At 41.1% G+C, this 18186-nt stretch overlaps 1 protein-coding gene across 8 annotated transcripts in view; it reads right to left on the reverse strand.

The window, feature by feature from the left end:
- Nucleotides 1–1135: 1135 nt before the first annotated feature.
- Nucleotides 1136–18186, reverse strand: part of LOC132958133 (regulator of G-protein signaling 12-like) — a 41478-nt gene continuing 24427 nt past the window's right edge. For all 8 annotated transcript variants that reach the window (XM_061030755.1, XM_061030753.1, XM_061030754.1 and 5 more), the window contains 13 exons: nt 18022–18114; nt 17400–17543; nt 16721–16903; nt 16441–16591; nt 15162–15259; nt 14712–14903; nt 13180–13253; nt 12960–13086; nt 12439–12535; nt 11904–11962; nt 11325–11436; nt 10550–11089; nt 1136–2499 (listed from right to left, as the gene is read on the reverse strand). In XM_061030755.1, the coding sequence (XP_060886738.1) occupies nt 2222–2499; nt 10550–11089; nt 11325–11436; nt 11904–11962; nt 12439–12535; nt 12960–13086; nt 13180–13253; nt 14712–14903; nt 15162–15259; nt 16441–16591; nt 16721–16903; nt 17400–17543; nt 18022–18114 (2148 nt within the window). In that variant the 3' untranslated portion in view covers nt 1136–2221. The remainder of the gene's footprint in view (nt 2500–10549; nt 11090–11324; nt 11437–11903; nt 11963–12438; nt 12536–12959; nt 13087–13179; nt 13254–14711; nt 14904–15161; nt 15260–16440; nt 16592–16720; nt 16904–17399; nt 17544–18021; nt 18115–18186) is intronic.

Genomic DNA, 18186 nt, shown 5'->3' on the forward strand with positions numbered 1-18186 from the left:
AAGTTGACAAACTTTCTATAGTTCCAGCTCGTTAGGTATATATTTGAAAACTTGAATTTTAGGTTTTAAAAAAAGTCAATTCAATGTTGCTGCCTAATCTATGCTAATAAAGGCTATTCTAGTTTTGTAAAAAAAAAAAATCCACAAGCAAAGTTTTAAGAATTTTTCTTTTCGAAAATATAGTCCTTTCTGTGTTTTAGAAATTAGGCTAGCGCACCAGTTAGTTTTTTTTTCACTTGGTAATTAGTAGTTGCAAACCCTCAGCAATTTACTTGTGGTAACAGCTATACCTGGCCTGGTCTACCTTTATTTCTACCCTCAGTGGCCTATTACTCTAGTAACAATTTACCGCAAAACATTTATGACATCAAGCTCTGTGTTTTGTGTTGCATTGCTGTAAAATGTAGATGAAGCTGGAGTATTTTTCTTAATAAAAGACCTATTACATACTGTACCATAGTTGCTGCCATGGGAACTGCCAGAGAAGCAGTGGATAGAAGCAGTCTAGACACCAAAACATTCACAGTTGGAGTTTTTAAGATAAGAGAATGTCAAATTTGTAGGTGTATCAAGGATCTGAAAGAAATCACTGTTGTAATGAAGAATTCAGTAATGGCAGGACCTTTGAGATAAAGAAAGCATGAAAGTGAAGAGGCCTACTAACCATTTATAGGCCTTATTTGTTGTCAACATTCCAGCAGTGACAAGCTCTGTCATGACAAACAGCCAAGTCCCATAATCTAACCTCTAATTTTCACCAGCTGTAATAATCTCTCTCCAGATGCTGACCTAAAATACAAAGAAGAGGTAGGACGACTAAACAGCACGTTCACATTATGGTCAAATCGCAGAGTGAAGGGAAGGTGACTCCAAACAAGAAACTGTTCAACTGTTCAATCTATTCCGTTTAATTATTGACTCAAGTTAGCAAACACAGGTAGCTATAGCCAAATATGACAAGGAGAGCTCAGTGAATGTGTGAGTGAATGCCTGACGGAAGACTGGGTTATAAACCAAAACAAAGGAGTATTTCAGATATTTTTACACCCAGGATTAGAGGTTAGGATTGCTTAGGGATCGCCCTGCTGTTAGGAATACCTCCATTAATCACATGTGGACAAAAGAAACAGCATCCTTTTTGTTGGAAGCAGCCATCAAAGCTTTTTTTAATCATTCGACATGTTGACAACCTCAAAACCACAGAAGCAAGAAGTACAGGCAACAGAGGTACCAATTATGCATGATCTGAAAAACACAGGAAAGAGATGTAAACCAGAAATAGGTAAATATCCAAGAAAAAATAAAATTGACTCCCTTTTGATCCTAAAAAAATAGTCCTGTTGAGCATTTAGTTCAACAAAAGCAGGTACCACTTTCTAATGGGGCAAGTAGTTTTGTAAAATGTTAACATTTCAGGTACACATGACAGGTTTTCTTCTTTAGGTTTGAACTACATGTCACAGCCTTCATTTCCAGCAGGGAAAGAAGCTAGCAACATTTTTAAATTCAACTTGACAAAGTCTTTACATTTAAAGTTGTTATTAACAGCTCTTGTAACAAAATCAACCAACATATCGTCCAGTGATTTTCAACAGCTTTCAGCTGCATCTCCCTCAGTGGAAAACAAGCTCTCATTAAGTTGAGTAATTACTGGAGTGAAAAACATTCTGTCAAACTTGCGTGTCTTTAATTAGAGTTGTTATTTTTAAAAGTACTGTGTCTCTTTGATTGTAATTCAAAGGATAATGAATTGTCAATTCCCTTTGCTAATGCAGCTGACCTTTTAGTTAGCTTTAAAAAAAAATCATATTTCATCAAGCTAAATTAAAAACATAATTAAAACCTGCTTATGAACCTTATACAATCTTTGCCTTACTAGAACATGGTACAAAAAAAAATCCCATTACAGTCTTCTTCCATGGTTGTCCTCGGTCTAACATGGCTTTTAACAGAATTGTTTTGTGCCTCTTAATTAAACTATACAATAACAAAAAACATCACTGTCCCAAAATGACAACCAGTACTAGAAATCAACAACAAGACGCCATAATTCATAACAAATATACAATATCTATCACCATGATATCGATCTTTTTTGGAGTGTAAATAGACTGCTTTGTACATGCAGCCCATCGTTTGACTCATTCCCTCTCTAAAGTCAGTGCCTCAGGCTTTAAAAGTGCAGCAGTGGGGGGGGGGGGGGGGGGGGGGGGGGTTCCCTTTAGACGACAGTGGCCTTGAAAAGGTCTGTCTGACAGTCCGTGCCCTCCGGTGGGTTACGGCCGTTTTGTGGCATCTGAGCGCTCCTCATCTTGCTCTGGCACTGCCGCAGCTCAGCTACGTAGCCGTGGAAGCTCAGGCTGAGCTCAGAGTCCTCTTCCTGGGACCTCGTCTGTGTTCCCTCCTCCAGATGTACCCCGTCCACGTCCTGAACCGTCAGTGCAGCGTCGGTTCTTTCGCTGGTGGATTTGTTGTTGGAGCTGGGGTCCGTTTTTCCCTCTGTGTCAGAATAAAAGAGACATGAGAGATTAAGAATGGGTATGTCTAGTTGTGAGGTTAACGCACAACCACTTATATTTGCATTTTTTATTATATTTTTTGTGCCAGTAGGGGGCACCAGAAAAATCTAACAGCCAACACTGACATATTACTCCTTATAAAGTAACATAATAAAAGCATCCTGTTTGGCATCATGTTAAATCCTAATATGCACCTAGCTGTAAGTGCGGTTTTGCTTCATCATCTTGACCAGCTGGTTTTTCTAACGTTGTGCAAGTAGCTCAAGGAACACTTCCTTTCTGCCTGAGGCCTTAATTATGATTAACAAGGAGCACCAAATGGCTCAAACTGGACACCGTGAAGTACTCAAGCTGTGGTGCCAGTTGAATTTTCTAGTGGTTTGTCACCTCATGTTACGTTTTTAAAATGTCAAGTACTTTCATAGTAATTCAACCTATTGTTTGTGCAAGGGAGTATGCCTGATTAAGCAGCCATTATAATCATTATATAGACAGCATGAAGTCACAGAGGACGGCTGCCTTACAAAAATCAATTCACTCTTTTTAAATCGGCACTTGAAGGCGTCTGTAATGATAAATGTGTTACTAATATCTTAAGTCATTTTACACAACAGTTAGAACTGACTGAGCAATCTGATTGGACAACAGGCACATCACTGGGACTTTATCAGTCCTCCTAAACCAGGAGTTCTGAATACTTTTAATTAACATTTACAGCTGACAGAGTTTTTCTGTGTTAATCATCTCATCCCTGAGAATCACACAACAGACTCTAATTTCACTGATTTCATGATAACATTTATTTCACAAGTGAAGGTTCAAACTACAAAGAGCTGCTATGTGGTAACCATGGACACCCAGAGAGTAGCGAGAGTGCAGTAGAATAGACTGCTTGGGTTGCTTGGCAACAGTCTAGCTTCAGTTAAATTGTGGAGCTAGCCGAGTTGGTGGAGTTAAAAAAATATCTGTTGTTTATTTTGTAGTTTTTAACACTGTTTTCTGCTTGTATAACTGTTGCGTAAGAGCAATATCACACGCGAGGTCGAGATGTTGTTCTGACTATCGCTGCCTCGTACCCACGACTAAATCACAGCAGTCCTGATATTCCGTACATCACTCCCTCTCCTGTGATATCGCTCTAAAGAAATACACATAATCCACAAGTTGCACCTTCAAAAAGGCAAATCACAAGAGGCAATCAATCCTCCCTTCCTACATATGATTTTAATAATGTATTTTTTTTTTTTACATTAGCGACCAAATATAGATGCAAATAATAACTATATTTGGCATTTCTTCCCCCTCTTTGACTCATGTGCACTTGCAGGCGACTGAGCAATGACTCCACATGTTATTACCTGAGAGCCAAATGCTCAGCATGAGACTTCAGATAATCTTTCTAAGAGGAACATTTGTCACCCGTTGTGTGGGAGAGATTGTGCACTTAAGAAACCCACATCAGCTTCATTTGTTTGCATAATCAGACAGTTGTATAGTTGTTGTAATGTGCACAGCTGTCGTCAACATGCATGATGTCAGCCAGATCAAGGGAAAGAAAGACAAAGAGGATAAGTTTATCAATTGGATTTTAAACACTTAAAGCTGCATTACATCATCGTGTGAAACATCAGTAACATCACATTATTAAGAGTGTGCCAGTCAAAGGACCTCCAGTTTGTTAAGGTGGTGGTGGTGGTGGGGGGGGAGGGGCTAAAAGCTGAGTTTCTGGGTTGTTGTCGTTCCACTTCTGATGACCGATGCTTTTAATGTCAACCCTGCGGCCCCACAGACTCTAAACACAGAGGCCCGAATGACTCAAACACAGCTCTTCAACACACACACTTCTCCTAACTCTGCTGACTGTGATTCACTGCTGCACAGTTCAGATGTAAACACAGCCTGTGAGCTCCCACAGCTGACCTTTCACAGACACTCACACTATCCACTACAGGACAACTTGAAGCGCACAGGTGAACACCAAGCGAATTCAAGGACTTTTCAACAACTCTCAAGATCACGTCTGCAGTTCGAGGATGTGTCACTGACTGTGTTCAGCAAGGAAGGCGTGTTTTTAATTATACATAGATGGAATTGATGCTTTAACAACAGATAGCTTGATCACAGGCATTTTTTCCAGGAGGTGATGTATTGATGCCGACATGCGAGGCGTATTCATGAGCTGTGGTTTGTTATATTTAAAAACATTTTTTTCAGAGCTTTGACTTATTCATTCCTCCTCTATCTTGTAAATGCTTCCCAGCCTGGGGATCAAGACCCCATCCAGGGTCCAGAGTAGCTCCTTAGGGTCAAGCATAGACTGTTAATATTAATGGACGAAGCCTGAGTGACGTCTGCCATCTGTTACGGCAGGGGGCTCAGGAGGCTCATCAGCAGCCGCCGCCGCCATGTTGGAATTACTCTCAGACTAACTTTCAGTCAACCTAACGACAGGCTTAGAGTCAAAACTGAGGCGGGTTTTAAGCCTCTTGACCAACCATTACAACGCGCCCACCTGGCAATCATGCCAGCTACGCGCCTAACTATGGATAACATGTATCGTTTCCAAAATCAAAACAGCCGTTTTTTTAGAATTCTACCCCCGTACAGTGTTACAGTGATGACAATAACTAATCAGAGCTATTTGGTTTTTTTTGTACCAGGCTGTAAACATGTTTATTTATGTATTAAGGGCTTTTTGCCAGTCATGTGTATGTGACTTCCAGTGTTCCTGGAGCCAGCCTCAAGTGGACACTCAAGGAACAGCAGGATTTTGCACTTCCGCAATTGCTTCGTTTTTCAAGACCAGAGGTTGCCGCGTGGGGTCAAGGCACAAGCTTCTAACTGTTGAGGAAAACGCTGCAGCTTTAACTCTTCATGGTTCAAAATACATTGAAAAAAATCTATAATTAAATGTATGAATAACCCCTCACCTTTGATATTTGGAAAAAGAAAAGTTAACCTAGATGTTTATGTAGGGGTTAAAACAGTCCTTGAAAAATCTTGTGGTGCAGAAATGTTTTTTAAGGAAAAAAGAGCTACATTTTTACAAGTAAAGTAGGGAATCTGTTTTGGATCAATTATTTGTTATACTCGTTGAAATTCTCTTCACATCCTGACCATCGACTACATACATACCAATTATTGTGCATGAGCAGAGAAGCTAAGCTAGTGAGCTACGGGCACAGGACTGGCAGAGACAGTTTGATACTATTACCAGTGATGATGATACACTCCTTACATGAGCTCCTCCTGCACTGTAAATGAGGCAAAGCAAGTTCATGACTACCTTTTTAGTCTAGCTTTTAACTGAATCTCATTTTATCTACTTTTATTACATTTTAACCTCCTGTGTTTCCTCATCAAGAATTAATGATAGCGTCTCCTCTGTCCTTCAGTACCTGTTTTTATCTAGTTATTTTACCTTAGTTTTTGGATTACATACAATTTATATGACATACATCATATTTGACTGATTTTGCAAACTCTTATTTTGAAGGACAGAAAGAGAGATTTTTTGAACTTCAAAACATTTAAAATGATATGGGAATAACTCCTGTGTTTTCCTTACGGCTATCCTAATTGAGGTTTTAAATGTTAAAGCTGCTGATTCCTTTGAGACGTGTGAGGAGATGTCTCGTTGATACAGACGTTTTAACAAGACCATGCCTCCAGCAGCTACTCCTGCCACTCAGCATGGCAGCAGCCGGGAGCTGACACCGATCAGCCGGGGTGGAAAAGACCCAGCTACAGTCCTCGCTGAGGCTGACTGCCAAAGATCTGTGTCTCTGACGGCCACATGGATGATAAGGCTGGCCCAGGGTCAGCGGCTGCCAGCTTGGAGAGCTGACACAAGGGACATGAGGAGGAGGAGGAGAGTGAAAATGAGCCTGAAGGCAAGCAGAGCCATATGTCCCCTCTGGTGTTCTGCTGAAAGGGAGTCATTACAGAGCACTTTTGAGAGATAACCTCGCCATCGGGTAGATGTCCAATTTACTCAGAAGATTCCTTTGCACTCCTCCGTATGGGCCCAAACTTTTCCCTGAATTAAAACCTGAGAAGCTGACTTATGAACCTGACTGCAGAGGAAAAAGGAAAACTTTAGCAAAAATACATAACTTTCTATATTTCTAAAATGGATTTCACCAAATGGCATGTTTTTCCTGAGATGTAAAGTTCAACACAAATCAGTCATGTGAATGGAGTTACACTGTGTAATGTCGCCCCCTAGTGGATGTCCTAATCCCTATTGACTCAGCCCACAAACCCCAGCTTCTGAAGTGATTACAGCCATGATTAAGAAGTGGCAACAAATTAAGCCGCTTCTGTTTTTTTCAGTAGAAGAGGTTGGATTTTTAAAAAAACGTATTTAACCCTGATGCATGACAACAACCATCAGATCACTGCAGACTACAGATTCACTGTCAGTATTGATGCCTTGCTCTAGAGCTGCCGTTTAAAATGATGAGGTTCAGGTGTATTTGTTTGCAGTGCAAGATATTTTAAACTATCAATAAAATCATTAAGTTTGGTACAAGCAGATATCAATGTTACCCCATGAATCCATGAATTAACTTAAGTAGCTTGTCAAAATTTGCTGGTGAGATTAAATATTTGATCCTTGTGTGAGTGAGCATGAGCAGCTTGACTTTATTCTCCTTCTTTTTCAACACCGTATGATTTAAGGCTCTGAGTCAGTGATGCATCCTGCAGTGATATCTATTCCCCTGAAACAGCAGAGGGCGTCAGTTTATCAGTGATACAGAGCGCAGAGAGGGACGTCTGCAGTCATGGTGATTGACAGTAAAAGAGGATAATTGCTGCTGAACTGTTGCTCACTTGTTTGGACTGATGGGCTCTGACTTGTTCATTGGCTGCCTTTGAAACATATGATTACGTTTTTTTTGAGCGAGACTTTCCAAACAAAATATAAAAACTTCATCGCGTCTCTAAAAAGTGGAACAGCGGAGAGTAGTGGCTGCATTTTTTACGTCTGCATTTGAGTCAGCCAGTGTTTCTAAATACGTCTCTCCTAGCTTTGTTTCTATTTCAGGGATGGGGAGAAAAAGAGCGAAAGAGGATGGAAGATGGATGAAAACCTATAGTGACAGTTTCTATCTGTAGCTCAGTCAACTGGTGGATAAGGTTACCATGGTGCCCGATGGTGGGAAGATGCACTTAGCAACCAGAAAGAAAAAAAAAAGAAAAAAAAAAGGAGAGTCTGCAGAGGAGCTGAAAGGCTTGGATTCCTCCTCATCATCTTGTGTACATATCAGCTTACGTTTAAAGGCTGGCTGTTTCTATAAAGGTGTTCTCCTTCAGGAAAAGCACTTTGAAGTAGAAGAATGTCACCATCATTATCTTCTCTCTTTGTGGAGATTCATAGAAGGTTTCCTGGGTGTTCTTTTCCAGCCAAGAGTGGAAATGGGTCTCTAATTGGATGTGTGCACACAGAAAGCTTTCGGCTTTCAACTGAAAGAAAACCACCACCACCATTACAAATCATTTCACCTCTTGATTTCAATCTTTGAAACAGGTACAGGAAGAAGCAAGGAAAATGACAAAGACCAGAAACAGAAATAGAAACCAATCAGCAGGAGACAATACCGCTGCTGCGCTCCAAACCCAAGCTTTAAAAAGTTTTTAAATAAGACAAAACGCAATGAAACGCCAAAGCTACACACAACACAGCAGTGACCCCCATCAAATAAACCGAACAGCAGGTAGACCAAGCAATGCGTAACAAGACCGCACAACGACAACAACAATTAGAGCAGAGACAGCACACACAGCTACACAGTGCAAACGAGCACACACAGAAAAAGTACAGAAAATGAGTGGGAGCGGATGAGAGGAAGAAGCCATGAGACAAAATGAGACGGAGCTAATGGAGGGCGAGGAAGGCATGCAGAGGAGGGGGAGGTGGGAGAAAACGGAGCTCACAAAACGTGTAAAAAGACAGACGAGAGTGATTTCAAATTCTAACATTTATTAGATCTACTCAATCACAGGTACAGAGTTTATTGGCAGTGATTATCTACAACAGGCATCTTGAAAAGGAGGGAATGATGACCCTGATAAAGAATGACGGGCGATTCAACAATGTCACCAGCGCTGAGGAGCACTTGTCCCCCCCCATGACTAATTATTTTCACGATTGCTCAAATTGCCACAGAAGCAGCTGACACCATTTGGTGACTCAGAGAGTTGCGTAAGGCTTTGACATTGTTGAATTGCTCTCAACTAGAGGAGGTATGATGGAGAGGAGTACAGTATTTGTTTTGTATGGGTGCTCTGCATTTGAAGGTCCAACGATGAAAAACAATTTCAGGGCTCTGGTTTTGCTGTGATGCGTTTCTAATTGTACATAATAAACTCATAACGTCAGGAAACAGCTGCTAATCTTATCGCTTTCAAATCTCCAGTACAACATTCACTCACTGCAGTCACTCATCTGTATGCAAATATTCTTAATGTTCATACAAACTGCCATCACTTATATCTCTTGCACCCCAAACCTCTAAATAAACATTATATTTAACTGGAGTAATTACATTCCAGTCGTTCGGATAAACCCAGCAATTAGTGTTGTGGGAAGTGACATCAAAGTAAACATAACTCACTGAACAAAATATACACATCACTATTTACACGTTGATCCGAGTGTAATTAAGACAAGTCACATACATGTTTGCCACGTTTGATCAAAAAACAAACCAGTCTAAATGATTGGCAAACTGAGAAAGAGTTACTAATTGACCGTATTCCCACAGCGGACATTTTTCCTGACATGACACAAAGACGGAGGACGCTCGGAGGCTTTCAAAATGTTTGACTGGTGTGTTCAAGGAAGCGAACTGTAGAAATGGAGAGAATCTGAAAACAGTCATAGCTTGTGTAGGTGGGGCGGCCACATTTTAGGTTAGAATGTCTAAAATATTTGAAAGCTAATTACTTTAGCATTCAACCACTTCCAAGCTAAACTTACTATTAGCCAGTAACTGAAGCCTTTCCTTTGGTGTAGTATAACTAATAAACGTTAATGCAACTGCAGCAGTCCATTATTTCCTAGCCGGTGAAACAGTTAACTAGAAATACAATTTTTGCTATTGTTTTATAATTGACCTTTTAGCCATTTTGTAGCTAACAATAATACAGGTTAGAAAGTGATTGAAAGCTAAAACGAGCCCGTCAGACGGCAACTATTTGATCACAAATATAGTTTTAAGCGTTCAATTAATCTGTATTTCTAAGAGAATTTAAGCTGTCCATCCTTGGCATGACATCAAAGTATGTTTCAAGTTAAAACAACATATTTGGTAACTCTAAGCAAATGTTAGCTTAAGATATCTACAAAACTAATGTTAATGTTAATGAATGATCTGAAATAAAGGCTTTTTATTTATATCTCAGACCTCTTCTACAGCCTCAAATGTTTCTGTTATCAGTAATGAATGCCTTTTGTATCGTATGGTCTCACACTATCAAACTGATTTTCACATTCAGTCTTTCCTGTCCAGCATAACAGTGGATTTTTACCGTTTCATTTGTGTCAATTTTGTTTAATTTTAGCCGTTTCACAGCCAACATTAATATCAGCTAGCCCGTGGTAACAATATCTGTTGAGCTATGGTTGCTGATGTGTCATTAAAAGTTTTGTTCAAAAGACAATGAGGAGTGAAAAACCTAGAGGGTTACTCTAGGTTTTTCACTCCTCATTGTCTTTTGATCAATCGAGAAGACTTGAAATTATGAGGATTTGTCCGATTCTCTACAGCGAGCAACCATGAAAACAGCAGCACATTATGAATTCAAGCTCCTTACCCTCGGCATGGCGCAGGAGGAAATGGCCATCGTGTGAATAAGGTCAATTTGTGTTTAAAGTGCATCAGAGTCAGTGTAGAGGGAGTGTTTTTTTTATATAAATTTGTGGTCAGGTTTGGACCACAGTGTGACGGAGGGCGCACACACGCACAATCAACAGACACACAAACACGCACACAGAGGACTGGTTTGTTACACTGTAGAAATACCTGAGCTGGACTTTCCCTCTGCTCCAGAGTCTTGAGACTCAGAGCAAGGTGGCGGCGGGGTGAAGTTGGCTTCAGGCATGCTGCTCTCGAAGGACCGCCTCGGGGACGGGCAAGGCGGCAGCAGGGTGCTGTTGGGGCTGTTGATGTCGCCCTCCCCTACTAGGGTTAGGTCGTTGTGGGTGTCCTCCTCTACAGTGCGGAGGCTTGGCCGGGTGTCTAGAGGTCGGGAGATGGGGGACAGGTGGGTGCCGAAAGTTGGGTGGCGTGGAGGGGGTAAGAGGCAGCGCCTGGTCGCAGTGTGTCCGTTGGCGCTGGAGCTGAGCGAGGAGTCCAGACTCTCTGAACGAAGACTGGAAGATAGAGCGCCCCGTGAGGAGATGCCATTCTCCCGGGTTTGTTTTAGGGACTCTGGAGTGGAGCAGGCCAGCTCAGGGGGGGAGAGGCGCAGGAAGTCAGGAAGGACCAGGTCGTCTTTGTTCAGGAGTCCGCGCTGGTCATTGGCTCGGGCGCTCTGTGCGCGACTCAGCAGCTCAAAGAATTCTGCAAAGCACATCGAACAAGTTCCCTTCAATTTAACTTTCCAAACAGGATAATAGAGAAAAGCATTAGTCTGGTTTAACATGCAGCAAAGCAGTCTCACTCAACATGGAAAGTAACCCGTCAGAGCTGTCAGATACTAAAGCAGTTAGTCCTGCGGCAAAGCAAAGCTAAGAAATCCACCGACAGGTCAAAGAACAGAGAGAGAGAAAAAGAAAGAAGGAAAAGGGGCTTTTACCTTCGGCTTCATCTATATTAATCTTTTTCTGTTTTCTCTTTTCCCCTGGGAGTCCTGAGTCTGGTCCACTTGCTCTCACAGAAAAGTCCTTTGGTGTTGACCTCTCATCTCCCTGCAGATGCAACAATAACAATGCACTCTGTTAGGGGATGGAGGGATGGGGATGGGGAGGAGCAAGAGAAGGAAGAGGAAGAGGAAGAGGGAGGGAGGCCAAGCATGAGCTGCCAAGCACCCTACTGAGCGGAGTGTCCACATTTACTGAGACCGTCGTGTAAAGATCAGCTTGGTCCATCTGTGTCATAGCTGACCTCGCTAGCATCCAGATCAAGTGCTATCTGCCTACATACGGAGCGATAGCATGAAGCAATATGAGCGAGTGAGTCAGCCACAGGCGGTGTTAGGGCAACAAAAAAATCAGGAAATACACACCAAATTCAATGTTAATAAAGATTTGTGTTTGGGCTGTTATCAAATAATACTGGATGTTGCAGAAGCAGCACAGAAATAGAAAAGGACAAAGCACATCTTGACTTAGTTTTGAGACATGTTGAATGAAAATGAAGATGTGTGAGGACTCACTGTAGCAGAAAAGCTCCTGGTTGGAGGGTGGCCCTTTAAGGAGGAAGACTTGGATTTGTCTGTTAGAAAGAGAGACAGAGAGAGAGGTGTGCATGACAAATCCATAGTAAATCAAGTGTAGCATTAGGATGTTTTACATTGAGAAAATGTGTTAATAAATTGACACCAAGTATCAAACTTAATTATAGAAACAGGCAACACTGAAAATACAAGTTAAGCTTTTTGTAACTCGAACGATTACATTTTTTATTGCTGAGAGGTAACATCAGTCAAACAATTTAAATATTGAATTTGAGATGCGTGCTACTGCAATGTTAAGCATAGTTAGCATACAGTGAAATATTCTAAATGGCAATAATATGGTATCCTGACTAAAGTAACCTGAGAACATTGCTTTTCAGTATTCTAACCTGGTAAAGAAAGTTCTAGCGGGAAAAACAACGTCTGTAATCCACTGAACTTGTACTAAAGTCTACTTGTACTAAATGTCTGTGACACATCCTGGATTTTTAAATATCATGTCAAAGGGTCTTACCTTTGCTTGAAGCTGGGTCTGCTCGCTCCAAAACAACCCGCAGGCCATCCAAACTCGATATGGGGGCCCCCAAGTCCAAAGGCTTAGTTTCTCCGCTCTATCAAAACACAATTTCATGTTCAACATGTTTGCAGTTTCACCATTTGAGCAGAAATCTAAATATGTCAACGTTTCTCTTTCCTCAGTTTGATTTATAAACTGTCTCTCTGCTCTGCTGTATAACACAATTATAATGTCTGGAAACCCAAAGGACTAAAATAAATCCTCAGGGAGGAGTAAAGAGTCGGCATGTTCGAGGAATGTCGTCATCCTTAATTATTGCCCTGGGGCTCCATCTTTGGAGGCTGGGCTGATTCACAGCGCTAACCACCGTGCTTCAGATGGAAAAGGATGCGGTCGCTTCCCTCCCCTGACCGCGATGCTCCACCCTGTGGCCCTGTCACACACTGCACACGCCGCCCCCTGGACACACAGGAGCTTCAAAAAGATTTAAGGCTCTAAAGCCACCAGGGAAGACTTACAATTTTGGCCACAAGATCGCTAAGGTGGAGGCCATATTTGGCCACAACGGGACGAAGGACCTCTGTAACTGGCTTAGTGGGTTTGGCCTTTAGTCCCACGGAGCGGTTAATGGGTACCAGGTCCAATCTAGGAACAGTACAAAGTAATTGAATGTTAAAAAGACATAAATACATGGGGGAGAAGAAGAAGATAATCGTAACAAATGTTGCTCATTCATACCTAAAGAGAGTCCGCTTCTCCAGTCTCAGTTCTCGTGCGCTGAGGGTCAAACAGTCCTGGTCCAACACCAAAGGCTATGAAGAGAAAACAATGAAAGGTTTCATTACACACCAAGAACAAAACAAACTGTAACAGCATTCTGTAGCTACTCAAAGGATGACTCTCCACTCTCTCTTCTATATTTATTTATTTTCACCTCTGTCAAATTCAGCTCTTTAGAATGGTGATTCTTGAAGAAATAAACAATGTTTAAGGAGTGAAAAAGACGTTTAATTTATGGGAAACAGAAAGAGAGAGTTACTACATCAATAAGGGGCTCTGGGAAGTGCTCTATTTTCAGATCTATATCTATTGTATTGCTCTTCAATTACAAAGTCAAACAAGATTTATGTTTTATTTTTCATTTTAATATTTCATAAACATTCATTTTGTGACATTCCAATTACTGTAGATTGTGCTTTCTATTTTTTAATCTGTATCTGTTCACTGCTTTGCACAAAAAAAAAAAGAGGGAGGGTTCTAGTCTACCCTCTCAGGGTGGGCACTGGGCAGGTTAAAATGTCAGGTGGCAATATTCTGTGGAGGGGTCTGTACAATACCAAGAGGTTATTATCCCTGAAGATTAAGCTAAATGTATGATCTCAGTGTGAAACAGGAAATGTGGCGTGTACTTAGGGAGTAGGTTTTGCTTGAGTATTGGTATGTTTGAGTGCCTGTGTGTGTGTGAATGGGGGGGTTTTTCAGAACTTTATTTCCTGTATTCTGGTGTATTAACCATGAAATTGTCTATATTTCTGTAAAAGAAACCATAAATGAGTTACTTAATTGATTTAAAAAAATAGATTTAAAGCACTTCCTGCGTTAATTTCACATTCTAGCCAGATTAAAAGTGCCATCATTCTCATTGTAGACTAATGCTTTATGTTTTCTTCGACAACAAGTTATGAACTACTGCTAACAGACGGTTTACTGGGACTTTTAAAGCAACATTTTCAGATGAACTGTAACACTATGATAGTCTTACTCTTAACTACTAAAAGACTGGTAATCAAGTCCTTACTTGAATTTAAAAAAAAAAGAAAAAAAAAGGTACCAGGACTAAATCTGGTGTAGTCGCTTAATCCCATCTCTGATTTTTCCAAATCAGAGATGGGATTGGATCATCGAGTCAGAGTTAGTTAAAGTTTTTTTTTTTTTACACGAGTGAGCCTCTGTATTTGCTCGTTCCGTCTTTGCACTGGTTCTGTGTCTGAAAACATCATCCACAAAGGGGTTGTCTCACAGCAAATATACCTGCTGGATGTAGGCTGCCCACCCAATCACAAAGTTGGAAATTGACTGGCATTCTGGAGATCCATTTGTCAATTGGCTTAACAAACATGTTACCCTCTGGTTGGGTGGGCAAGCGAAAGTTTGGATGAGCTAAGCCTACCAAAGTGCAAAGCTGACGCCAACCTTGCACAAAAACCCAGATTCTAATATTTGTTGTTCTTTTCATCATTTATTTGTAGACAGTGTCCACCTCCTCTTACCTTCTCCCCTCCCACCAGGAAGAGGTCGACAGCAGCAATGTTGACGTTGATATTGTGGCAGAGATCCTGAAGGACGTCTCTGATTGAAGCACCGGGCCGAAGAGTGATGGAAGAGCAAGAACCGTCTGGTAGCACCACGCTGCAGTGTTTCGGGGAGCGTTCCCATACTGAAACTGAGTGGCGATTATCAGCCTGAGGAGACATGATTAAAACCATTCAGTGCTTGAGTGAATCCAGTCCATCGTGTTCAACACAGAATGACTGGTTATGTTAAACATGTATAGTTATTCTCATAATCATAGCTTCACCCTCTTATCTATTCTATCCATAAACAAAAACTGAGTGGGCTGATAACTACAAAATAAAAACTACACAACTCTGGCCTGTTATGAAGATTTCACCAGACACTAGGCTCACTGTTGCCATGGCGATCTGTCCGCGGAATCTTACCTCAATCTTGCCAGCAGAGCAGGAAGTGGCCATCTCCAGGCTGGTACCAGACGACAAGGAGCCCTGGGACTCCCTCCGCCCATTACTGCCCCAGTAGTCTGCACAGAGGGAGAAGAGTTCATGCAAATAAGACATGTGTGCGCACTACTCACAATAAAGAAATCACTCACAAAATGCAACATCAACACTGTTCCAAGCTATAACATCACTTTTAACGGCTTTCCATGTTTTATTGTCGTCACAGTCTTGGCAGGCATAAAGGTATCAGTCATTAAAAAAGATGCTTGTGAATATACAGCAGCTGTTACATTCAATCTGAGTGGCACTTCATTCAGTGAGAGATATTCATGTTAAAGGGTGATATCAGGTTTAAACATATCACTGGAAAAGAAACACTTGAGACAATTACAATGCCTGCATAAATAAATAAAAGCCTGTAAATCTTACAGCTCCTGTGAGGATCTTTCTCTGGTTATTAAACAGAATGAAAGTTATAAAGACACCTTTTAATGAGCTATTGACTATTTCTATATAATAATACCGGAAACCGCTCTAACAAGGAAAGAGTCAGAAATTAGATATTACTGTTAAAAAACAATAAGACTACTCACATATTTAAAGTACAATATCAGCAAAGAGATTAGAAGCACTGCTTTGTCCACAGGGGGCACCAAAATCAACACAAACTGAAAGTTTCTCACAGAAGCTTTGAATCTTTGTTTCCATACCAGTACGACTACTGACCTTTTAAGACATGCATGCTACTAAACGTAAAGCGGAAGAAAAAAAATGCCTTTAAAATGAAACAAATGAACGGTTATTTTGAGCGCCCTATGTATGGAGGCCGTCATCCGCCTCTCTCTTCTCCAAACATTTCCCGTCTCTCTTCAGCTGTTCTATCTAATGAAGCCCAAAAATATGACTTTAAATAAATTTAAAAAACTAAAGCTATGATATGATAATGTAATTTTCAAAATGTCCTTACAAATGTTTTAACTCACCGTTTCAATATTCTGCTATAGAGCTGGTGATTTTTGGATATCTCTTTCTTCAGCGTGTAAGATTGTTACAGTTTTAAAAAGTATGCTTTTTTTTGCCAGTAGAGAATGTGTAATACTTTGATCACTGCAGGGCAGCTGTGTTTCTACACGCCTCCCCCGCATGAAGCTCAGCTCAGGAGCTGGCAGTGATTTGGTGTCTTGTTCAAGAACACATCAACAAAAGTTGTGTTGTAAAAGTTTCTAACTATGTAGCACAGAGACTTCAATTGATTCCTTACCAAGGTTAATGTCTCCTATGTCTTTTTTCTTTGGCCCCTTTCCGAAGCTCCTGTTGCGTGACCACGAGAAGAAGATGCCCCGTTTCTTGTCGGCGCTCTCATCTCTGCTGTCTTCATTCAGGGACCTCCCTGACCTCTGCTTTCTGGCCTCCTGAAGGTTAGAGAACAAACACAAATATAAATAATAATTTCTTTACCGATTAGCCATATAAACACATACACACACACTATTATATTCCAAAAAAGTTCATTTGTTGAGACCTAAAAGCAGCAGGTTCACCTTTTTGGGGGTGGAGAGGGTGGAGCGGTCAGAGCTGGCGCTGTGTTTGGAGGGTGCAGGACTGCAGGGAATGTGATAAGGGTCCGGCAGGGGTCGACCGTCCACCTCAGCGCGCATACACTCTTGGTAAAGGGAGGACTTGAGGAATCTGGAATAACTGTCGAACTTCATCAGGTTGAATATCTGAAGACGTAAAGAGAAAGAACAAAGGAGAAGGAGATGAGATGAGTGATGGACAAAGAGGGAAGGTGCTCAAAGAGGCACGCATGTTCAAAAATAAAATCGTGTTAACATATGGTTACAGCTTTTGTTATGACAGGCATCTTAACAGTTTTTTATCATGCGCGGGTGCCGTCTGATATATACACATCTCTGACTGCTGCATGTCTATGTGTCTGAGATTACAGTATGCGCTAGATTGTCTGTGGGTGTATGCCAGTTTGTGTTTATCTCTCTAGTAAAGGCTCTGAGCCCTTTTGTAAACAAACCCAGATGGCCACGAGAAGGAAAAACCCAACATGCTTGTGCTCAGTGAGTAAAGGCTAAATGAGAGCAAACCCCATACTGCAAACAGAATCCCTCCAAGGGAAAAAAAAGTCTTGAATGATAGATATTTAAGTAAGAGAAAGATTGAGGTCTCTTAAAAGTGAGCTGATGACTGCTGCGGTCTTTTCCGTACCTGTAGCTGCTGTGTCTTAAACATGTCGGGCCACGGGGAGGTGAGGACATCATCAGCCAGCTGGGCCTGGCTGTCGATGTTGACCGGCATTGTGGCCTTGCTGGAGAGGAAGCTGTTGTAGATCTCTCCAGCTCGCTGGGACAGCTGCAGAGAAAAGGTTTAGAGATGAACTCCAAGACAGAAAAAGAAAAAATCCCAGTGGTACATGTCTCCATATCTTACACTGTTTTATTCATTTTATAAATAAATTATAAAGCCATCAACAATGCAGATTTAATTTTAGTAAAATACGACCTTCCTCTTGTACCAAAAATGACAGTTTCAGTCTAACAAAGTGAGCTCTAGATCGTTAAAGGTCAAAACGTATTAAAAGGAAAATAGAAAATCAGATATTCCTACAGAATAGAGCATAGATTTAACCCTTCACAAAATCTAAATGAATCCAACTGAAGCCGTTTAGAAAAAGAAATGTCACTTAGGCTCATTGAATTTGTAAGGTTTAAAAAATGTTCAGAACCATTCCTCTAAAGACATCTGTGATTCAATCAGAGATTCATTTTGAACAACAAGAACACAAGAAAAGCTGTGACTGCACGTGTATTTTCATGCTGTGTGCACTTACCTGTTTTTGATCAGTTGCAGGGACATGACTGAAGTATTCACAGGCCTGCCAGAACAAGATATTCTCCTCACTGAATTCTTTCTTGAGAAATTCCTGCAGAGACACACAGTAGCACAATGTCTGTATGACCTCAAACTGGTGCTGATATTATTCTATTTTTTTGGG

The sequence above is a fragment of the Labrus mixtus genome, chromosome 23, assembly GCF_963584025.1.
Source record: "Labrus mixtus chromosome 23, fLabMix1.1, whole genome shotgun sequence".
Lineage (NCBI taxonomy): Eukaryota > Metazoa > Chordata > Actinopteri > Labriformes > Labridae > Labrus > Labrus mixtus.